A 25,797-nucleotide genomic window follows, 5' to 3' on the forward strand; every position below is an offset into this window, starting at 1 on the left:
CTTACTTATTTATTTAAGTAAACCTCATATCATTGTATGCTTACAAAGAATGGATATAGTTGACACTGATATTGTTCCGATAATGTATACAAACCGTGAGACCGTTTGTATATCTGGCGGATACTTATGTTTTTTCATACAATATATGCTAACCTTGAGGCCCCTTTTCTACTGTCTAGTATGACTCTTCCCTGTAGGGGGCAGGAAGCTCTAACATTGTCTATGATTAGTGGTAATGACAGATAATGGTAAAGTCATTTGTCTCAATGGTCCAGATGACCATAGAAAAATTGTCCTAAGGTTAAGGCACCGATGAAAATCCACAGAAAAATCTATTTTAGGGTGAGATAGCCATGTCGTCCTGATGGACCCACCCTCCTTTTCTATAGAAAAAGCCTTCGCAGAATCCCTCCCAAAACTACTATATCTGTAGCACCATGCTCAATGCTACAAGGAATGACTGTCATCTTGAATATGGCGCCATCTTGATACTCAATAGTAGTATGGGAAATAGGGTAACCTTGATAACTGCTCCCCTTCCAAATTTGCCATTCTTCCCCCTCGAGGCGAAAGCGCTATTCGGGGTGAAGAACACTATGTGTCGTATCAAGATATACGTCCCCTGATTTTTGCGATATCCTTAAGAGAAATTTTAAGGATATTTGCGCCAGGAGATAGAATTCTGGAGACCTAAAGGTAAATTCTCTGGGAATATCACTGTAGTTCATATATCCCTTGGAAGCTACTATTAGGAACCTTCCATCAGGACGACATGGCTATCACACCCAAAAATAGATTTTTTTTTCTTCGCTCAAAATCCATTTATTATCATTATTATTATTATTATTATTATTATTATTATTATTATTATTATTATTACTACAGTACAGTACTTGCTAAGTAGGAAATCTGAAGGCTTCTCCTTGACTCCAGTTTTATTTAAATGTAATCCTTATAACTATGTTGTATATATGCTGTACACTGTATCATATTATATACATAAGGAGAGCAATAGAATAATTAATAATCAAAAGAAATACATTACTTACAAATTAATCCCTAAAGTAGGGACATTTAATCAACTGATAAAAACATGCATCAAAATATTGCTTGCTCAAGATTAACTATTAAAAGATCAAAATTTCTTCGGGGAAGTTTAAACTAAATAATGATACAGTATACTTTAATATTTTATGATTTTATTCTACAGTGATGTCAAGCCCCAAACAGAAAATGCATGCAAATATCATATCCTTTTTTTATCCTTTGATTTATCAGATAGAATAAAAAATAAATATCGAGAGAAGTAACAATACTTTGCTTCGTATTCATTCACAATTTAACAAATGAAGTGAGCTCCTACCTAATTCTCTTTCCAGTGAAGAATGAAACACTTAGAAGATGCCTGGAATACCTTAAATATGATGACGATTTCTACTGAGTAGCTGACATTACTCTGAGTAGACTAGTCAACATCTGTCTGTTGTGACTGAATCCGAGGTACTGACTGAAGAATCAGCAAGATGTGAGAGTAAACTCTGCAGGGGGGAAGGAGAGGGGGGAAGGGGGCTTTCTTGCTCTTAAGGATCAGAATCTTCCTCCACCAATAAATAAGAGTACGTGGTAATCAAATTTCAGGTTGAAGCATAAGATTTTGGAGGGAAACTTTTGTCTAATATGACCACAAAAAAAATAAATGATACAGTAGAATAACAATAAATCTAATTTCATAATGTTATCAATATAAAGATATTTAGGAATTTCTTATTTAATTTCCCAATATTAATGTTTGCACGTAATAACCAACTAAAAAACTGTGATTTTTCATCAGCTTTGTCATAAAAAATGAACATGAAAAATTTTCTTTAAATTCTTCCATGATAATTTACATAGTTGTATTAAATGCTCTTCCACAAAAAATACAGTGACTGTACATTGTACTGAAATCTAATGGTACAACAACTTGCAAAATGTTAAGGAACATAACAGTGAGGGTGCTATGGGGTATAAACTTGCAACATTTAAAAAAAAAATAACAGTGACGGTGCTAGGGGATATAAAGTGATTATTTACTTAGTGAAAGGGGAACGAGGTGGTGGTAGTGATGGTGGTTGGTGTTGAACTAGATCTGTTCTGTGGTAATCGCTTCACCTGGGTACTCCTTCCTTCTGTCCAGCCAATGGAAAGAAAGTTGGAAAGAAAAGATTAGAGTTAGTGAAAGCAACCCGCACACCAGTTACCCAAATTGAGAAAATAGCTTTGGAAAACTAGAACTTTAATAAATAGCTTACTATTAATTGTGAAGATATTAAAAAAAGTTTAAAATCAGACTAGAGAAATTGTTAGTATCTACCTATCTACTGAATATAAAATTTCACAAATATCTACAAATTCTCTCAATAGATGAACCATGCCTACAAAATGTTACCTAGCTTTTCAGGAAGACAAGAGTGCTCAAGTATGTTAAAGGAAAAAGATTAGTCACAGAAGATATATAACTATAATTGGCTTTTAAATTGGGTTACTGTAATTTAATAAGAGAAACTCTTTTTTTTGGACTACAATACTGTATACTTGTAACTTACAGGCTAAAATAGTAATAAATTTAAACACCCCAAATATAAAGGATCAAATCTTGATCATTATTTCTCATCACCAGCAGTTATTAAATTCTGAATTATAGTTCTCAAATGAATCTATTTTACTAAAATAAACTGCAATTATTTAGTCATTTTTTTATTTAAGATTTTTAAAAAACTCTATACTTTTCTATGGACAATGTCTTAAAAACCTTTGCTATATTAAAATATGTACTTATAAAACATACCTTTTTCATAAAGTATAAGATAAAACATTCTATAAGACCGTGAAATATTTGGAGATGTTTTTAACATTATAACAAAAATGTTTACCTAATTACATTGAATATTATGATTTATCTTAGCCTTTTGATACACTATATACTGAAATTATTAAAAGGAATAGAGGCTCTTGATACTCACAGGATTTTATATTAATTCAATTTATATTTCAAGCTATACTATATACTATATTTTTTCAATAAAACAAGCAACTCTCACCACATAATTGACTGATAAAAGATTTGTAAGTTTAAAAGAAAAATATTTTTCACTCCTCAAAATCGATTTACAATCCTCCTCTATTGACTTACCTACCTCAGTGACATTTTTTTCCCAAATTATACTGCAGTGCAGTTGTAAGGTAAGGCTAAAGATATTTCTGTGCATACCTATTGTACGTTACCATGATCTTTATCACCATTATATATATTGTTTATGATACTGTACTCTTAAAACATCAGATGCAGTAATGTACATAATTTTTTATTTATTATCATTTATAAAACTAAAAATTATGTACACTACCTGGGTAATAACTCACCTTACTATTTCTGCATTGCAAAACAGTGTACAGTATAAATGTTTATTCTTCAAAAATCTTCCAGGAAATGGCACTCATCAACTACCCTACTACTGCTACATCCCTACTAAACTTAACTCAACTCAGCCACTCAGGGAGTTCTAAGTAATTTCATTTTTTTTTTCTATTTTAATTTATTTTTCTTTTAATTTTAATTTCATTTTGTAAATTTTGTATCTCAAAATAAATTTTACGTTATATTTAAATAATTGTGTGTCCATGAACTGAACACAATTTTACAGTAATTATTACAAATGAGACATGTGCCCTGATGCTGATCGGATGGCTTTATAATCATTTCTTCCTTCTACCAATTTTTAAAATTTATATTTCATTAAACACATATTTTCTTCATATACTGTAATTGTGATTTTCATAAAATTTATTATATGTACGGAGCATACTGTATGCATACAATATGATACACAAGTACTCCAGTGCAGGTTGGGGGTGTTCCACCTCCACTAGTGTTTAACACAGTAATCATTTCTATAACCTTCCCTAAACTCCATATAGCCTCTTCTCTAGAAGCTCGGTTTAATCTATATTTACCAGTAAAAAATGTTGAAATTAATAATTTCCCATTTTCTTTAAATATACACATCTTGTAAAATAATTAAACATTCTAGCAGTTAATGGTAAGAAGCAAAGGGTTAATCCGTCGGCCTCTTTGTTGTTCAAGTATCTCTTGCCGCATTGGTTTGACATAAACATCCTCCAGATTGTTAGAATTTTAGTGCATTTTAAAATGTCTTCCTCTGGATTTGTTAGCAATTACTGCATGGTTTGTTCAAGCAAATTGTTTCTGGGCAATCATCATCCAGATTTTCATGGGAAAGTATGTCTCATTGATTACTAATCAAATTAAATGTTCAATGTGCAAAAAGAAACTTGCTTTTAGTTCAGGAGATTGTGGTAACTTATTGGAAACGTTCCTGCTTGGTGATACGCTGGACTAAGATTCAAGTCCCGCTCAAGCTCTATAGTTTTTTATAGCATCTGCAACATCACATCTTGTGAGCTACACATTGAGGGTTTTTGGGGGTACCCTATAGGTCTACCTCCTGAGTCATCAGTAACCACTACCTGGCCCTTCCTAGTCCTAGCTTGGGTGGAGAAGGAGCTTGAGTGCTGATCAGATGTATATATGGTCAGTCTCTACGGCACTGTCACTGTCCCTTCGCTCTGCCATTTATGGGCAATCATTAAATCTTTAAAAGAAGATAAGACTTGATAATTATAGCAGAGATGATGACAGTAATTCCATGACAGCACCATTATCTAAAACATCACTTAACCACCCAAGGTTTGATAGGGATGAACTTCAGACAATTTTAATGTCTTTAGGTTCATTTGTTAAATATCAAAAGACTAATGCGCCTTCACTTAAAGGAGCAATTTTGATCCTACCTGCCCGGTTGTTAACACTAACCTAACTTCTTTGGTTGAACCTTGTAGTATTAATGTTCCTTTCAGTAAGGTCTGAAATTGCAGTCTGAAGAGATTTGAGAGCCTCTCACAGAACCTTAAATTTTTTAATTACTTTAGATCCATCTGCTGCTAAATCTTTGCATTCGTGCAATCCTAATCCCTCTTTTAGACAATTAGATTGCAAGGCAGAAGACCGAGTAGGTGGCTTGGATCCTAATATCCCTCTACTGTAATTGTGAAAGTAAGTGCTCTTAAGCAGCCTCATATTACACATGTGGATAGTGTGATATATCGTATGATTCCCTAAGATCTTAATGCTACGGACAAAGTTTCAACCAAAGTTGATTATTTTCATCATGTTTTGGATAAGTGCTCTTCGTTTGCTTGCAAACTTGGCCACTAGCTTATCACGGGTTAATTCTAGTGGGGTAAATGTAGGAGCTAGTACCTCTACTGCTGAAAAGAGTCCCTTTTATACAAGCGCAGCAGCTCCAATAGCCAGTTGAAAACAAACAGGGAAGTCAGTAAATTCTTCCTCGGTTCATCCTGCTGTACTGAAAAATGAGGAAGAAACCCAGAGGAAGACCTCGAATGTGAGATAATATCTCCCATTCAAAAGTTTGGTAACCTTATTTCTGAAAAATAAATTCTAGTCTTAAATTTCAAGAAAGTTTAGCAATTTTGGTTCTAATTTAGTCTTTCAGCCTTCTATACCACAAAGACTTTCTGACTTGTGTTAGACTAGGCAGATATCTAATCTTGTTTTAGATTTTGATTTAATTTCTTGCCTTGAGGCTACCATTACTCCTAATAAACTAATTTCTTTAATTGCAGGGTTTGTAAACTGGCTGACTAAAGAAATGCTATTTGTAAATGCTAAAGTAGGAAGTGTACTTGAAGCACTTTTATTTGCAGATTCTATAATAGAGATTATTGCTAATCTTTTAGAAGAAAAATTTACAAGACATTAGTATTTTAATCTAATTTTGGATTATCTGACCTGTTTAGAAAAAAACGTTTCAGATGGGGCTTCCGAGGCTTTGTCAGCCTTTGTGTGTCTTGTAATTAAGAGAAGAGGACAGGTATAAAACAGTCATCAATGAAGAACGTTACAATGGTTTATCATGATGAATTCCAGTAGGAGGGAGACATTGCCATTTCTATCCCAATTGGGAAAGTCTTCATCCTAATCCTTAGGTGCTAGCTGTAGTCAAAGGAGGTTACAGGATTCCTTTAACCTCAAATGATCTCGTCAAAACACCTGTTCCATATCTTAGTTATTATGCACAAACAGCAAAAGCTCACATTTTACAACTAGAAAATGTGACCCTTCTAGAGAAAAATGTAATAGATGAGATCTTATATCCTGCTGCAGGGCTTTACGACATCTTAACCCTGGTACCCAAAACTTCAGTTCTTGATGTCTTGGCCCTCAACAAGTTTACAGTCTTCACAAAGTTCTTGACAGAAACACCCTAGTTAGCTCTACGCACAAGAAAAAAGACCTCTTGGATGCATATTTTCACATTCTGTTTCATCTCAGTTCAACGTAATACTTTCATTTTGCCAATGGGTCAAAGGTTAACCTATTCAAGTGCTTTTTTTTTTTTTTTTTTTTTTTTGTTACATGATGGCCCCTCTAATGTTCACTAAACTAATGGCCCCCCATCATGAAATGGTAAAGAATTCTAGGGATAGGTTTTTTATACCTATAGCTAATTTTTATAGCTAATTCTTAAGAGATTCATTGGAAAGAATTCAGATTCAACAAGTGTAGTTATTCAGATTACAGGATTTGCTAGTGATTCTGGTCAATTTCAAAAGTCTGTTATGGCTCCTACTTGTAAGAGTGTATTTGCTAAACATTACTAATTTTTTAGGTTATATTATATTTCTCTTTTCTTCAATAAATTCAAGTTTTCATTCATAATGTGGGAATTATCTAAATAGATAATTAAAAGTATTATTTAAAGACATTCTAGTCATGTATTTCAAATAGCTTTAGAAAATAATCTGGAGCTCTATATATATTTCACTGTATTTTGAGATGGTTTATTACAAGTAATCTAGACCAGGTGAGTCTAGAATCTTAATCATATAGTTTCAACTTATAAATGACCCATCTCTTTCTTTACTGACGTCCCACTTCCATCACAGTGTGGGAGTCACTAATGCGAAAATTCGAGGACGTTCACAGAAATAAACAAAATTTCAACGATAAAATTTATTTCTATACTCACCTGATGTTCTTGTGGCCTACTGTTTGCCAGATGGGGGTTCGAGTCCCGCTTAGTCTCGTTAGTGCATTTAGTGTCTGCAACCTTACCATCCTTTTGAGCTAAGGTTGGGGGGTTTAGGGGAGCCTATAGGTTTATCTATTGAGTCATCAGCAGCCATTGCCTGGCCTTCCATGATCCTAGCTTGGGTGGAGAGGGGGCTTGGGCACTGATCATATAATATGGTCAGTCTCTAGGGCATTGTCCTGCATGATAGAGCAATGTCACTGTCCCTTGCTTCTGCCATTCATGAGCGACCTTTAAACCTTAAACCATTCTCCTGCCCTGTGTTTTGTGGTGTCAAGTGGATAGGGAATAGTTTTTATTTCAAAACTGAAATAATGAGAGTCTGGGGCTTCAATTCTTCGCTCCTTACAATTAACCACTAGAATGTTTCATTCTTTACTAGATGTGTGTTTATTGAAAGGAAAGAAAATAGAAAGTTAAAAAAAATATCAAATTTTACGGGTAAGTGTCGATTAAACCGAGTTGCTATACAAGAAGCAATGAGAACATCAGGCGAGTATAGAAATATAAAAGTTATTATAAAAATTTCATTTTCGTCTGTTTTCATCACATTCATACTCATTCAATTTTTTTTAATCATATATATATATTTTTTAATTATTCTGTGCTTGATTCAAGTATGTGTACTGTACTTGTGCAGCATTTCCATGAATCAACTGGTGGCTTGGTGAAAATGAGACATTATTTCTTTTTTATCTAAAATAAGCTTTTTTTTTAAGTTTAATTCTGTGCAAATAGGTGCTACTGAGTAGGTAAAAGGACATTTTATGGTTAATTCTTTAATTTTGAGTGGCTAAGAAACCTATTTACATATGTTAAAATACAATACAGTCTGTCAACTAGTGAACTACTTTTGAAGAATGAAAACCAATCATATAGTGAGAGTTGGCTGTACAGTATATGCAAAATATGGCATGTGTTTAACATGAAACGCAAATATATATACCGTAGTTTAACTATCTGTTACAGCATGAAAATCTTTAAAATAAATTTACTATAAGGTACTTCTAAATTCAAGACTCATTCTACTTGTATTTAGAAATTTCAACTTTATAAGAGTGATCTAATAGATTTAGCCATGAAAAGTAAAAACTTTACTAGAATTCATGAAAATACTCTACAAGAAACCTGCGATACTTCTAAGAAATAAAGTGAAATGGACCACAAAATAAATTATGTCCACCTCATAACTCGGAGACATATTACGAATATAAACAGATGAGATGTACTTCAGCACAACTATTTATATTAAAAAGTTAAAACCAACCCTCAGTTTCATAAGGAAGTCGTCTTATCAGACTAAACTCAAACTTTTAAAATGATGCGTAAACAAAATTGTTAGCACGGACATGAAAAATAATATTCACAAATTAAAAGTATATGGAAACTCTCCTATAGACCATTTGTAACCTGTAGTAGGAGACTACCAAAATTTATAGCTAGTATTAATATAGTTGATTAAAACCAGTAAAATCCACACATCAATAGTTGTTCAGTTTACATTCTATAAAAAGCACCATAAAATACACTACGATTAATTACCTCATACTAACCTCTTTGTAACGAACACAACAATGTTTGTAGGTACTTACACTAAAAGATATTAGGAAACAGAATATTACACATTAATTAACTATTGCATCAAGCGATGGCAGCTTTTTGGAACTAAACTCATCCTTTTCTTTTTTTAGTGACAATAACCAATTCATCATGTCATACCCTTCACCATGTCTTCTACTTTAAAGATACTTCACACTATAATATCCAATATTGAAGAGCCAAATTAGATACAATACAGTCTACTGAATATAAAATTCAGTCAGTGTAATCACCCTAGAACTTTAAAAACACACTCGCAATACACAGAAACCCCGTATAAACGAACAGCTTTCCCAGAGTAAAAACTGACCATAATTACGTTAAGCCCTTTGTCCAATTTTTGTTACTATTTTCTTGGGCATTATTTTTTTCAGAGAGCTGCTCAAATTTACATTTGGCACTCTTCTTTTGATTTAGGAGTTTATCAAGTGTTATTTTGAAATTCATTACCCCTTTCATTATTCTATATCTTGCTCTTATATACACCCACTTAATGTATTTGTCCAGTACAGTATTCCATTCAAGTTGGGATGATGCCATCTCATCCTATAACTTATGGCGTTATGCCAGAGTTCGGATATGATCAGTTTGCATTCTTACATTGTTTTATCTGGCTCAGTGGGTCTTTGCTTCAGGATATGATAGCTGTTATTCACTCAGCAAAGGTGTATCCTTCCACCAAAGTCTCCCTTTAGAAGCACAGAGTTCCTGAACTTATTTCTATAAATTTCCCGTTGTTCATATTGCTTACTTTCTGGAAGCTCGGTACTATAGACATTTACCAGTAAAATAGCAATAGATTCCCATTCTCTTTCCATTCAATAGACTCATGCCTCTAGCAAAGTAATAAGACAATCTAGTGATTAATGGTAAGAAGCGAAGCTTGGACACGCAAGAGAATCTATCTCTTTTCAGTCAGTATCACATCAGTATGACACACAATGTCCTGCAGATTGTTAGTTTTTGGGGGGCCTTTAGAGATGTCTACCTCTGAATTTGTTGGCAACTATTGCATAGATTGTTCAATAGAATTGTTTCTGGGTAATCATGATCCACATGCTCTATGTGCCTTGTATTGGGGAAAATGTTCCTCTCATGGAAAAGTATGCTTCAATAGTTGCTGACAAAATGAAAAGTTCCAAGCACAAAGTAAACTTATAGTTTAAGTAATTCAGAGAAGACTAGGGTAGTTGATAATAGCAGAGATGATGACAACAATGATATGATAGCACTGAAATCTAATGCAACATTACACCAATCAAGTTTTGATAGTAATGAGCTTCAACAGCTCTTAACTTCTTTAGCTTCTTTTATGGAATCTCAGAAGGACAGGGAGTCTTCATTTAAAGGTGGTAATTCTGATCTTACCTACCCTGTTGCTAACCCTAACTTCTCAAGTTAGGCCTAGTGTTAATAATATTCCATTCAGTAAAGGTACTGATGGTGCACAGTGCATTGCAAATTTTAAATCCTCTCATAAAGCCTCAAATTCTTCATCTATCTAGCACCTTCTGTTGCAAAACCCTGGCATTCCTGCAATCCTAGTGCCTTTCTTTAGACAACTAGATAGCAAGACAGAAGATAGAATTGGTAGTCTGGACCCTACTAGCCCTCCACTCACTCAAGAAGGTGCTCTTAAGCAACATCATATTTCTCTATGATGATGTCGTGACTCCCTGAGAATTAAAATTTTCTGGTAAAGTGTCAGCTAAAGTTGATCGCTTACATCATGCCCTGGATGGCAGTGGGCATTGTTCGCACACTAGCTCAGCCACTAACTCATCAAAGGTTAACTCTATGGGGGTAATTGTAAGTGCTAGTACTTCTACTGCCGATAAGTCTCTCTTAATAAACAAATGCACCTCACCTCCCATGCAAAGATTTAAACAAACAGGAAAACTAGTATGTAATGTCTCAATTTATCCTTCTGAACAGGAAAATGAGGATAAAGAAAACACAGAGGAAAGAAAACAAAGGAAGACCCCTAATGTGATGATGCATCTTGCTTTCAAACCTTACATGACCTTATTGCTCAAAAATACCTAAATAACTTGCTTAAAATAAGTTTTGATACTGCCTAATCTTCCAAGTCCTTGGAGACAGCTACGTACAAGAGTATTTATAACCCTCAGCTCTCCCATTTTGTTGTGAACAGAACTGATAAATTGTTATCTCAAATCCAGAGGAAGACTAATAATTCTGGTTTTCATGTAGTGTTGAAGCCTTCTGTACTTCAAAGACATTCTGACTTGCATAAGACTAATCAGCTGCCTAATCTTGTTCAAGATTAAAATTTGATTTCCTGCCTTGAGACCATCATTACTGCTGATATGCAAACATCTTTAAATTCAGGGTTTGCAAGCTGGTTTACAAAGGAAATTCTATTTTTAATAGAGTAGCAAGTGTTCTTGAAATTTCCCCTTTTGCAGTCTATAACAGGGATTATATTTATTCTTAAAGAAGAAAAATTTGTAGGCCTAGATCTGAATTTTATTTTAGATTATCTGCCTTGTTTATATAAAGCTGTTTCAGATGGAGCTCCTCAGACTGTAGCAGACTGTGTTTTGTGATTAGGAGGAGAGAACAGGTATGTGCATCATTGGTGGGGATAGTCTCTGAAGTACAAAACATAATTAATTTCTTCCCTATTTTGGGTCCTGTTTTGGCTGTAGACAGCATAGATAGAATATCTGCTCAAGAGGATACTATGACTCAAACTGATACTTTGATGTTTTTTTCTAAGAATACCCAAGTTTCTGCCTTTAGGTTAACTGCTTCAACTTCCTTAGATTTGTTGTCAAGGAATTGACTTCATAACAGTGGTAGAACATGAGGATTCTGCGCTAGTAGACGTTCTTTAAAAATTACCAACCAGAGTTGAAGATTTTATCGGCGAATGCTATGATTCTCCTTCCCTGCAAATTTCAGTGAGAGGAAGACTTTCCTACTTTCATCAATTATGGGAAAGCTTTTATCCCAATCCGTGAGTGCTAACTGTAGTAAAAGAACATTACCGGATTCCTCTAACCTTTTTTGTTCAAGATGTTGAAGTCCTTGTCAGTTCAGATGTGGATGAGGCTACTAGGAACAATGTCTTTCCTAGAGAAATTCGTTCCAGTGGGTCATCTAAAGATTATAATTTCCCAATTTCATCTCAATCTACATTAGTAAAAAGCCAATCTAGACACAATCTCAATTCAAGAGATGAAAAACGAACTTCAACTGTTGAGTGTTGAAATTAAAATCATAGATCATTCTCAATTCGTAGATGCTTTACTGGAACGATAAGGAGCAACTCATGTTCCTTTACATCTGAAGCAAAAAGCAAACTCTTCATTATTTCTGAATGCTTCTAGAAATATTCAAGACTCTTCAGGATTAGGAGCCACTGTTAGTAGGGAAGACCTTAACAATATGACAGTATTGACTAATCTGGATCCAAAGGGGGATAAGGTCACAATTCCTGTAGCAGATACCAGAGGTGCTGTTAACTTGCACAAATTTAAGAGGAATAAGCTTTCCTCTTCAGTTTAGAGATTCTTGGTAGCTGCTGGTGATGTGGTCTAATAAAATATTTTAGTTTAGCCAATCTATAATTTAATTTTACGAAAATTCTAGATATAATTACGTATATGGGGTTATATAGATTAGTAATTAGAGATAGGTTATCATTTAGAGAACCAATCTGGAGTCCTATATTTCAAAATGATTCTTTTAAAGAAACTCCGGATTCCCATATTTAAAAATGTATTTTGGGATGATTTGTTACCAATAATCTACACCATTTTGAATATTTGGCACTATTTCAAGACTCTAAATGACCTATCTCTTTCCTTTACTGGAGTCCCACCTCCATCAGAGTGTAGGAGTCAGCAACATGAATATCAGGGAGGTTCACAGAACTGAACAGAATTTTAATAATAAAATTTGTTATTTCTATAATCACCTTAAATATTTAATTGGGCTCCACAAGGCACTAGAACAGTTGGAAGACCCAGGCCTACATGGCTGAGGACTATGAAGCATGAAGTAGATGACAAATGGAGAAGTATTGATTTAAAAGCTAAAGATAGGGACGACTGGCGATATGTAACCGAGGTCCTTAGCATCAATAGGCATAGGAAGAGATGATGATGATGATAATCATCTTATGTTCAGACCTCCACCCTACTGACTTGAGGTGTCAAGAAATGTCGGATAAGACAAGGATTGTCTGGTGCGACCAAGCTTCCCTTTTTACCATTAACTGCTAGATTGTCTCATTACTTTATAAGAGGCATGAATCTATGGAAAGGAAAGAAAATAGGAATTTGTCTAGTTTCAGGGGTAAATGTCGAAAAACTGACCTTCCAGAGAGGAAGCAATGTGAACATCAGGTGAGTATAGTAATATGATATTTTATTATTAAAATTCTGTTTGTTGTCTAGTGTTCACACATGGATGTATGACAACAAGACTCTGTAGGTAGCAGATAACTGCAGTGTCTATGACCTGACAAGGCATAATTTCAGTTGCATGGATCTGTGCTCTTGTTTCAGATGTCTCTAAGTTCTTGATTTGTAGGGGATTCTCTACTGACATTCAATTTGGGCATTTTGAAGGCCTATGGGTTTTGATTAGACATAAATAGTAAACTTAATATCCCATTCATCACATCTGAACTACTATAATATTGATGGCTCATGACTTTTTTTCAGATCAAGAATGAATCTTTTGTTATTTTAAGTTAGACATGGATACTAAATAACCTTTGGGACTAACTTTTAACAGTGAGATTATTTTTGTAAAATCATTCATTTTCAATACTATATGTGAATGATTTATCTAAAATCAACACTCAAATCTTATATATTCACCTTTAACAATGAAATACGGCAACCTATCAAATATAAAAATGAAGAGAAATTTAAAGTTATCACTCCTGTCTTTGGCAACAGCTTATTTTGAGTTTGAGATAAAATGAAGAAATTAGTACTTTCTCTGTAAGACCCATAAGTGTACAATTCAATTTTCCCTATGAATGCAACACTATGAAACGCCTTAACAAGGTATAGAAATTACAACATTGAAAGTAATTTTGCATTATGAATTGTGGTCACATAACAAACGGCTCTATAGTTCAGAGAATAACTTTCTTTAACAAAATGTTTATCTATGATTTGGATATTAATTAAACCCATAAATGACTAGCTGGATTCTTTTTTCTCCATTAATACTTTGTACTTTTTCAGTAACACAACTGTACTGGAGGATTCCAGCTTTAAGTAACAAAGAAACAGGTGCAAATTGTCAAGCCCATGTGACCCTATAAGGAGCCAAATGCATTTGCAATTATTGTACAATATTATTATGTGCATGTGTAAATAACTTTTGGCTGTGTTGTAGTTTTTAAAAAAAAATATTTAAAAATACAGATTATTTGGTTATAAATATTATTGTATTTAAGAATAAACATGCTCAACTTTCTGTGAAGTGTGTCTGTCTTTGTGTGCATGCACGTTGGGCCTCATTAGTGTTCATGCAGAGCTGAAAGTGACGTTTAATCACAGCAACTCGGAATACCCGTCATGTCCTCTCCTCTCAAACTAAGACCACAAATAATTAGCAGGTGATTATCATTAGAAGGGTGAGTGGGTACTGTTGTTTCACCTAATGATGTTACAACAATTTTCCTTCAAATTGTCCTTTCATAACAGAATACTTCACAAAGTTCTTCAATAACAATTAACCTGGATTCTCAATATCATAACGAACTGCTCATACAGTATCCTAACATCATTTCACCGTCCAAGCCTATCAAATCCATCTAATACCAGCAAGCTGATTCATATTAATCAGTAAAATCTTTAATTACAGAACTAAACAACTTTTCAAGAGAACATGCAATGCAAATTAGATTTAGAATTCATCATCATTATTCAGTACCCTAAGAGATAATTCCCATCAAATGTTGAGTATTAATATATTCCATTAGCCACTACAGTTAATGATTAAGAGAAACTGGCAGGCTTTGAGGCCTCACCCAACTACGCCCAGGGAAGAGTTACTGAAAAGCAGATCAACAGGCATGTGCAACACCCTATCAGGCAACCACAAGAGAGTGAGAGAGGGCAACATCTTGGCATCGGATAGCAAAACCTTACTCTAGCTGTGGGAAGCTGTGGTGAGGAATTCCCCCACTAATACGGGTCCTGGCTTAGGTATAGGAGCTGCACTATGTCAGATCTCACTGCGGTCTCGTGCCTAAAAGTATTATGTCGAGTCTTCATTTTGGTAATATTAAAAGATCTGAAACAAATCATGAATATTGTGCAAAGCAGATGTGTTCTGTCTGCCTGAGTAATTATTTTCTTTTCATATTTCCTATTCAATTTTATGGTAAAACTTTGTGTCCTGAACTCTTGTCCATTTTCCCCTTTTACACCAGTAAGATACTTTCAGAGGAGTCTGTATAAACTTTAAATGTGATTCCTTTTCATCTTCAATGACAAAAACGCTGCATTTTCTTTGAAATACCATAAAATAGTCAACATTATTATATGAAACAGAGTACTGTATAGTTAAATTCAAATCAAATTAGTAACATTTAAACATGCACAAAGTTAGTTTACTAAAAAGATGAGTAAACTACATTACTACACTAAAACTAAATACAAAAATAGTTAAATACTTACTTTTTTAAAGGTACTGGGCTGGACCCATGGCCGCCATTTCTGGACTCGGTAACGCGACAGGCAACGATGTTGTAGGCTGGATCATAGAAAATATGGGATTGTAGTTCTGTGTTCGTCCATAAGCAGCAGGAATAAGAAAGTATATACAATCATGTTAAAACATATATAATAATTGTCTGATTCCAAAAAGAGACGACATACAGTTCTCCATTCCTTAGATCTGCCTTACATGTTCTAAGTGTATGTAAATTAGTTCTGCTTCCTATGTTCAAAAACCTTGAAAATTATTAATTTCTTGGATATTGGCTGACATTTTTTAAACTGTACACATTCAGAACAATAAATTTGAAATTTTCTTTTCATATTATGACCCATAAAATGACAAATTAGGCAATAAAACCTTTGTCTTATGCAAAGTCTAACAGGCATATCCACATTTATCAAATTAGCAGCACTAACAGTCCTGTGTCACCTCACCTGCTCCCTTCAGTATGAGATAGGGGCTGCGCCTTTGGCAGTACTGGTAGTCCTGTGTGCCCTCACCCATTCCTTTCAGTATGAAGTTTCAATCACAGGAATAGCTACTAGAATTTAATGAAAGCTTATAATGCAATGCTTTTATTCACAAACTGAAGTTATGTTACATTTTATTTTATTTGTAGACATTAAGGCTAATCACCCCAATGAAGAGGTTCCTCAATCTGTTGACATACATAAAGTCCTTCCCAATTCTCCCACTAGTCAAGTCAAATGTTAAAGAAAGTTGACTTCAATAGATACCTCTGGTCCTTGAAGCCTTTGCTTTGCTCTTTTGCAAGGAGGATAGACATTGACTGAGCTCGGCATAAAGATAAAGTCAGATACTGTACAGAGATCAAAGTTCAAATGATTTCTAAGGAGGCCTACTGACTTTTGATTTGATGTTTCCGTTATCGCTTACTTTCATCTATGCCAGGCAAAGAATGATGACAAAATTTCAAAGCTTTTAATTCTATGTGCCACACATTTCTCTCCAAATTCTTCTCTTTTTCTAGAACTCCAATACAAGGACTTAGGCTTCATAGTCAACCAGATGATCTTTGAAATCGTTCTTTATCCTCTCCTTGTCAGATGGAAAAGGGACTTACATCTATGAGTTACTACTGTTCCATTCCAGCCTCAGGAAAATATACTTATCTGTCACTGGCTGCATTTCACTCCACACCTACCTTTGTTTGTAGCTTTTCCACCATTCTAGCTTCTAATCTCCAAATAGTCAAGTTTCTGGTTTAAATAAGTTATTGGATCATCTCATTTGACTCAATGAAGGGGTCAATGGGGTATATTTTCATTAACTTGAGTGAATAGGGCTGGTACCTTGTTTGTTTCTTCCTTGCAAACTGTTATCCTTTGCTGAGCCATTTAGGGAAATAGCAAGATGGGTGGAAAGTCTATCTCTTGCTCTTCCTACCATGCAGCTTTTTGGTAGACTGGTAGTCAGTCACCTTTGATCTAAAATCTTCCCTCAGGCCACCTACTTTCATACAACACTACTAGACTGCTACCATCCTATTTCATGTTCCTCTCAGGTGGATACTTAATTTTTGTATTTATTATTTCCTATTACTTTACTTTTACTCCATAAAATTAACCAATTCATTTAAATAATCTGTCAAGTCTTGGATCAGATACAGAGTGTTAGCAGTACTTCTTTATGACCCAAACTGTAGTTGTCTTATTTTCTAAAGTTTTCTGGAAGCAAGATTGATTTAGGCAAATACATTCACTTCTTACTTGATGGCATCCTCAAAAACAAGCAAATAATATCCATTCCAATCCCCTTCTCTCCTAAACAGATATCTGGTTATCCAAGGTAATGATTTGTTTGATATACTATAAAGCTATAAAAAATCAAACAGATTCTCCTTCCAGGTCTCAAACTGGGAGCAGACCACCTTCCTGGACTAAAGCTTCATACTAATGGATGTAAGATGTAGGGTTGTTAATCCTCCAAAAGAGGATGTCTTATCATCTACTACAGCAAAATATGTTTCTTTAGATAAATGTGGATACATTTGCAAAGGTTTAAACCAAAATATGTGGCTATCTAAGACAATGATTTGCAAAGAGCAAATAAATGTACAGAGCTAAAATATATAATATTTTTGGTTTTACTATTAATTCTTATTGCACAAGACAATAGCATTAGCCTAATACAATATTTTTGACGTATAAGCTTATAATGTATGCATATTACAGGTATTTTACCTCTTAAGATTTGTTTATCCCTGGTTGCCAATGATGAAAGTTTATCCATTTTTTACAGGGGCAAATTAAAAACACTTTTAAAATGCCTCAAGTACATTTTGAATTAATAATTTGTCAGTTTTTTGAACATTAAAAATACTTTTCCTTTACATACATACTGTATTTGCAAGAACCAATCTGATACTACTATACCTTTCTCCTGCTTTTTTCGTTTTCTATTGTTGCAGATTTTAACTGTGCATACTGACAGAATGATAGCTACTATAAAGAAGAGTATTCCACCAACTAAGGCTGCGGTTATTGCCTGAAAGTACAAAGAAGAAGTAGAAGGTTAGAAGTTTTATTTTGTATTAAATATTTTATATGTTAATTAAAAAAATTTCATCCATAAATCTATAGTCATTGAAGATGATAAATTATGGCGATAAATTCTAAAGCTATAACAACAAATTGTCATTGTATGATGAATAAATCTTTAGGAATTATATTGCAAATTAATGATATTCTGTCTGCCAGTTTTCAATTGTCACATTGAACCTTTTATCACCACAAGAATTTTCACTATCTGTCCAATCTCCCATCAGGTCTAGGTCCCCATCAAAGTTTTTCTTAAAGGATTCCCACGGGTCTGCTAAAGGTTTTCATCCTGTCAATTCCATATCTACTTCTTCACTGATTAACTAACTTTCCTTCCTTCTCTATCTATTTTCTAGCTTCTACGCAATGAGGAATCTGGATCTTTAATGATATTGAACTATTGCTTTTGACTATAAAAACATAAGGCTAAGATCCACATATTTGTTTGAAATGGCACACAAAGTTCACATTTCTTGCGATGTCTTTAACACCTGTTGACAAATTCAGCAAACTAATACTTCAGTACCAAGGACTTACTTGGCAGAGAGAGTAAACATCATTACAGGCAGGAGTTATACAGGCGCACCAGAAATATAGCAACACTCACACCTGAGATATTGACTTCCAATGCAGAACAAAGTTGACTGATTAGTAGTCAAAAGAAGCAGTGATTGTGCCTTAGTTAATGCTATGGTTCAATCTACTTGCTCAGGCCATGATGATGGCAGATCTTTCAATACAATTCTTGTTGTTAAATCTATGATTGTCGCTGTGCAAAAACCTGACCCAAGTATGAATAGAGCTGTACTTAGGTCAATAAAAGAGGGAAGAGGCTAAATCCGGAGACCAAATGATATCATCTCTATATTTGGAACACTACATTTCTGTTCTGTGACCAGCTCTACCAACTAAAAGTTCACAATTCCAGTTTGTTCCAGATCTATGATATAAGTTCAGAACGACATCTTCATTAGCTTCAGTGAGATGGATTTACTGAAGGCAAAGGAGCAACCACATGTGGGAACCTAATAAGAAGGAAAGACATACAGAATATGAAAAGAAAAGACTCCCTAACAGAAAAGACCTTTCAGAGAAGGGATAAATTTAGATACAGCTAAAAGCAAGCCAGCCAAACAGATAGCAGGCAAGAGAGAATGATCATTACTAAAATTCCAACATCTGGGTGACCACTTCTTTCCCTTGCTATACCAGGAATCATGACTATTATCATTCACTCAAGTTTAAGCTCTCCTCCATTCCTTATCTCCCAACTACAACACCGGTTTTTCTGTAAGCAAATAATTGGAAGATATCCTGGCTTTGGCAACTCTTTCCCCTGGGCCTGAATGGAGCCACTAAAATACAACCTGTTCATGAAAATCTTTGCATGTATCATGTTAATTATAGGTTTGTCGAAATCAGTCATTCAAGATCTGCACTGCCATCAAACTATGTTGATCTTATAAGTGTTGGTATTTTGATAAATTGCTTCGAAAAGTAATTATCCCTAATTAACTTGATAAGATTCTGCCACCTACAAGAGGAGGAGGATTGCTTCAATTACAAAGACCTGTATGGCTAGTTACTCTAGTCCAGAAAACAAAAATAATTGTGAGGGGAGTCTAATGATGTCATGATTTTCCAGGTTTCATAGACTCAAGTTGAGGCTCTACATCTTCAGTTAGGAGTTTCCAGAAGTAGTACTTGCCCATGTAAGAGGGGCAAAGTTACGTGAGTTGCTGCTGGAAATACAAATGAAACTTCCTCTGTCTAATAAGTTAAAAAAAATTATAAAAGAAACAGCTGCTAAACTGAAAAAGTAATTACCAGAGAGTTAATACAATGTAGATAAGGATAAGTGTAAATATGATGGTTAAGCTATTTAAGATATGCATATAAAAACAAATATCTACAGCCCTTTATGTACAAGAAGTTAAAATAAATATCAAATACATTTCACTGAAGCTTTTGAATACTGTACTGTTAACATTAAAAATAAAGTTAATATTATTCCATCTTTATTAATAAAAATTAAGATGAATCATGAAAACGGTTACTGATAAACAACATAATATACTGTATATTTGCTAGAAAAGTAGTAGTTTAAAAAAATGGGCTATCAACAAATTAGATGAACTAGTGCAATTAGAGGTTTAGCTCAACACTTCATTAAGATTAAAATCTATCAATCAAACATATGATTACCCTTATCCACAAATTAAGACTTGAGTTAAATGAGAAACTTGTAAATTATACAGAAAAGAGCAATTTAATTCAGAGCACAATAAAAAACTCCCCTAGCAAAGGTAATAAATGGTACATTTTTTATTTTTAGAAATTATAAGCACAAATATTACAGTAGTATTAATTAAATACTTTAAGGCAGCATATTACCCAAATGATCCATCTTTGAAAGGAAAAGCTATTAAGGGAAGCACCAGCATGGTCACTATAGTTGATATCATCACTAATAAACAATGAAATAAGGGAATTAATAGGAAATTCTATATGAATTACAGAAAGTTATGGATAATTTTATAATCTTATGATCTCAGTGAAATAAGTGACGAACACACATGAATGCTGTTGGCATTGGAAAGCTACTTTTAATGTATTTATAAAGGCTATATGACTAGATTTCATTATCAAAATTTTCTCCATGAATGGTGAATGCAATTAATTTGTTTCTTAATAATCTAGTCTGGAAAGGCACGCAAGGGAAAACTCACACTACTGCAATGATACTACAACTTATATATGAGCTTAGTTTGACTTACCTTCTCTTTGTTTTGCAGTGGTGCAACAAACATTACTTCTGGGGAAGTTTCAAAACTTCTCAAAGTCTTTGCAAATACTCGGAAATAATACCTCTTTCCAGAATTCAACTTCTTGACTGTGGAATGAATCAAATGTATTAGCAACAAATCAACTACTTAACACAAATGACAATACATTTTTAAAAAGATGTTTATTTACAAATTCACTTTCTGCTGGTAATATGAAACACCAACCAAATATTACATGATAAATTCTCAGTCATGGACTCGAAGAATGAGCTAGAATGTGTTTCTGCTATAAATCCTTAACCCAGAAAATTTATCAGGAAACTTTTTATGTATTCAATAATATAGAAAATGAAATTCGGTAATTGTCCATAAACAAGGATATTGCATTTCCTATATTCATTTTCTCAAATTTCAATTTGAAAAATAAAATGAAATCAGGGACACAATGAAAGATTGTAATAGTTAATCACACAGAATTACCATGAAATCAGCAATGGCATATGAAGCACTGAATTCAAATGTTATGTAGTCTACAGAGAAACAACACTCACAATGAATTCAAACTTCAAATAGTTGTCATTGACAATACCTGAGACACAAAGTATCAATGGAAATACTGTATAGGAAAAATACGGAGCCCAGTGCTAAGTTAGACCTTGATCCTCCTTGCTCATATACTCCTAGTTATCATCCACAACCTCTTCTGGCAATCTCATCAAGTTTAAAAACTCAAACTTGGTAAAATCTGGTCATATGTGGCCCATTATTGTGATATTCACAGTTCTGTATCTCTAATCAACAAGATAAGACATGCTCCAGCAGTGATATTTGAGTATAATTTAATCTGCTCATATATTTTCTAATGCCAAGTAGATTGTGACAGACATTAGTGCATAGATAGGCGAGATAGAAAAGGAAAAATTCAGGAAATAATCTAAAACCCCAGCCTACTTATGTACTGTAAATTTCTAGAATTACTCTGTAAGAGTGATAGAAACAGAATCTGTGAACAAGTAGCCAAAGAATGGTTGGGAGAAATGGAAGGCCTTTGAGAATTTGATGTTAAGAGTATCATTTTCCATTGTGATGACTACCTGAACTACCACATTATCAACGCTATCTAGATCTAATTAATATTGGACCAAATGTAGGAGAGGTAATTAAATCAAGATTCTGTCCATAGGATAATACCCCAATCATAGAGGACCACATTTGTTTCCGTTTAACAACAAAATTCACTAACAGTGCAGTAGTCTCCAGAGAGCCATCAGAAATAGTTTTATCTAAATAGGTTGAATAATCTAAAATAGGATTACGATAAGGATAATCTGCAAACTTTTCTGCTGCAAGAGTAAAAAATAACCCCTACTATAGACTCTACAAAAGAAAAAATTCAACTATACTCCCAATTCTATTGCCAAAAGAACATATTTCTTTGGTCAATAAATTTTAATAATTATTATCAATGGACTTCCTTTAGTTCACATTAAAAATTGAATTAAGAGAACTAGCTTGTTCAAGAGCAACAACATGGTTTCATTAACTAATGAATGCTCTTGACGGAGATAGGGTCTTAATATAAGACAGGAAGTAGAATTAATTGGCTTATTTTCTACTTGGGACAGCGAAAACAATTTATTCACTCTGTCTATAAAAAGAGAAAACCTCTGAGTATATGCTGCTTTAGAGGCAGTAGCATTTGGGAACATAGTAAGAATATTCAACTCTTTCCTGGTCGTTCTATTTGCAATAAGCTTTCGCAGCAAATTAAACAGAGATACCTCACTCGGGAATCATCAAGCCTACGTGTTTGTTTTAGAAAGCAAAGTTCAAGGAGAGATTATTGAATCTATGATATTCTGTGTCCCAACAAGACTTTTACTGACTGGTACACTAAAATTGCTAGGCACAACTTGAGGAGTTAGCCTAAGAATAAAATCAGGCAAGGTTACACTAAGATCACTGGCTTTGACCACTTGCTTGTTGGACTTTGAATTTGCACAAACATATCAAAACCAATAAAAATTTTATGATGCTCATTACTATCCACATTAATTGACTAGCCTAGTCTTCTCTTACTCTTCCCCTGAATCAAAATTTTGTTTTCTGACTAGAATATTTTATGTAAATAACTATCTGCTGTAGATAACCCTTCGAAAGAGGAACCGAGGGCACTACATTCTTCACAATGGTTATTCAAATCACACTTTTGCCCAGGCACGTGACACGGAGAATGAGGATCATCATCCCTCACATGAAGACAAAAGAGAAAGGGATATTGTCTACTTACACTGTAGTATTGCCATATGCCATTACATAATCCCAATACTATACCAAAAGGACAAGGCTATTACAAGGTAAGACATTGGAAAATATTTGTTTTAAGGATTTAGACATTTAAGCTGTTTCGAGAGAGAAGCAATATGAATGCCAGGAGAGGTTCACAGAAAAGAAAATTCAGTGATCACAAAAAAAGTATTGCACTTCCAGTTTGGCTGTCAGACCTGTGACAGAACTGTTTACCATAATTACAAATGGAAATTTTAAAATTTTAGATTGGACTTTTGGGATTCATTATCGACCCTTTTATTAGCGTTTTCAGTGTTCATTTTGCTACCTGGGTAATCATTGGTCAATAGTCAATCATCATTAATAAAAACAGATTATCCTCTAATGATGATGCAAATCATAATCTTTATTTTTTTGGAAAAGAGAAACAACTTTAAAAACTTATAATAAAGAAATCAGGATGCCAAGGGGCTATGACCTTTATTTTGGAGATAAAAAGTCCAGTAATATTAGAAAAAAGATCAGAGGCATTAATGCCATTATCTATTTGTATATGGGAAGAATTATCATCAGTTGTAGCCTGAAAACTAAGAATTGTTTGTAAGGAGTTTATATGCTCTGACAACAAAGACTGGAGATAAAGGCAACACCAAGGATCATTTGATATAAAAATCAAAAAGTCCAATAGTAGCTAAGTTAATCAATCCCTGTAGGGGGCACAACACAAAATAACATGAGCATTATTCTTAGTTTTACCAAAATTCTGTCTGACCTTTTCAAAAACTCTATTAAGACTGACCAACAACCATGTCACCATACATCTATGCAATCCATTTCCAATCTTTCCCAATCAGTCAAAACTCTAGGCAAACTGTTCTTTTATAATAGGGATTATAATAATCAAATAGGGTAGTTAACTATGATGTCCATTACTACGGCACATTGGTCATAGGCTCCAATAACTCCATAGGCAATGGCTTAACTGTGGCTGAAATATATGTTAGAATTTGATTCATTATACAACTTTATAAGTTGGGATCAATCTGAATTTTGAAAAATGCCACAACATAAAGGAAACATGAATTATGTTTATTCTCACAACAAAAGCTAAAAAAAGTCCATTGATGTTTTGGCAATAATCAAAATAAACAGTTAAAAGGATATGTGACCTGTAAACAGATTGCACCTAAACCAAGGGCATTCAGGCACAAGGTACTCTGGCAGAACTTAGTGAACAATTCCAGCTACATGTAAAACAGGAGAGCTTGCATTTATGTAATAAACACTTGGGTATGGAAAGTTATCAATCTACACAAATGATTGTATATTTGTCCATATTGCTTACAAATAAATATGAAATACTTAAATTTCAAGAAGTTAATCTGTAAATAAATCAAAATAATTCCAATTACAAAATTTTAATCACTGAAAATACTGCAAAAATTCAAATTTATGTTTGTCCTTTGGAGTATTAAGTGGTCAAGTTTTATGGTAGTTATCACTGCCTGGCTGTTAAGGCACTCGACAGAACGGTCTCATTCAATCTTAATTTCCATCTATAATCCTTAATTACGTTGTTTATAAAGGTATAGCAGTTTTTCTTAGTATCTGCTACTGGACAATGAAGGTCTGGACTGGTTACAGACCAATAACTCAGGCACAAAAGAATATTAGAACAACAATAAGAAAATCAGTTTGGTAATAATAAAGAATAATAATGAATATCTGCCATCACATGTGAGGAATAGGATATCAAAACATTACTTTATTCTTTGATATATAACATTTGTAAATACTGTACTGAAAAATTGCTACCATCATTTCTTGGTTAGCTAAGAAATGGAGGAATAGCTGAATATATATTTGTATTAGTTGGGTGTAGAAGGTACAGTAAAGATAATACTATTTTCTTTTTTGCATATTATCTATTTCCTTTCAGAAATATTTAATGCAATGATATTTCAATCCTCTATGTCACAAGCTGAAGAATAAGGGTAAAAATAATATCAACATTTAAAAAGAAAAAATCAGGTAATACACAAAATTATTTGCTGAATATAAGCAATAATTTTGTGCGTACGATTATCATGATCTTCACACGTAAAAAATTATCATATTCCTCACAACAAATGATGGAGTGTGATAGAAAGATATGTAAAATACAACAGCACTTACTTGTATACGAGTATTCGTCCACTATATGTTCACTATTGAGTTTTTTCCATTTTCCATCTATTCGGTATTCGATGTCATAGTAGGCAACGGGTACAACTGACTCTAGAGGAGGCAACCAGGAGATAACGAACCCATCCGATATCTTTTCAACCGTCACATTCCGAGGGGGAGCCGGCTTCGGGCCTAGCGGAAGCGATCCTTTGTCAATGGGATACAGCGGGCAGCAGGAGTACAGCAGTAGAACGGCAGCAGTGGTGGTGGGTGGTGTTAATGTTGGTGGCAATGATTGTATTGATGTTGTCATTGTGGTGAGATGTATTATTATGTAGTTTGCAGCATATGGGAAGCGAGTAATGTGGAAATCATAAAAAGAATGGGATGATCAAATTTTGAAATCAAAGGATATGTCAATTTTCATTGAGAAGTGGATGCCGTTTAAAATATAGTGAATAACAGAGTCATTGTTGGTGTACATCAACAGAGTAATGATGTTGG

At 34.0% G+C, this 25,797-nt stretch overlaps 1 protein-coding gene across 12 annotated transcripts in view; it reads right to left on the reverse strand.

Annotated features, from left to right (window-relative positions):
- Positions 1–25,797, reverse strand: part of LOC137621611 (protein turtle-like) — a 187,441-nt gene that overhangs the window by 28,765 nt on the left and 132,879 nt on the right. For 6 of the 12 annotated variants that reach the window (XM_068352043.1, XM_068352040.1, XM_068352044.1 and 3 more), the window contains 4 exons: positions 25,303–25,500; positions 20,830–20,945; positions 17,888–17,999; positions 15,449–15,554 (listed from right to left, as the gene is read on the reverse strand). In XM_068352043.1, the coding sequence (XP_068208144.1) occupies positions 15,449–15,554; positions 17,888–17,999; positions 20,830–20,945; positions 25,303–25,500 (532 nt within the window). The remainder of the gene's footprint in view (positions 1–15,448; positions 15,555–17,887; positions 18,000–20,829; positions 20,946–25,302; positions 25,501–25,797) is intronic. The other 6 variants (XM_068352046.1, XM_068352047.1, XM_068352045.1 and 3 more) reach the window with 2 other exon arrangements.

The sequence above is a fragment of the Palaemon carinicauda genome, chromosome 28 (genome assembly GCF_036898095.1).
Source record: "Palaemon carinicauda isolate YSFRI2023 chromosome 28, ASM3689809v2, whole genome shotgun sequence".
Taxonomy (NCBI): domain Eukaryota; kingdom Metazoa; phylum Arthropoda; class Malacostraca; order Decapoda; family Palaemonidae; genus Palaemon; species Palaemon carinicauda.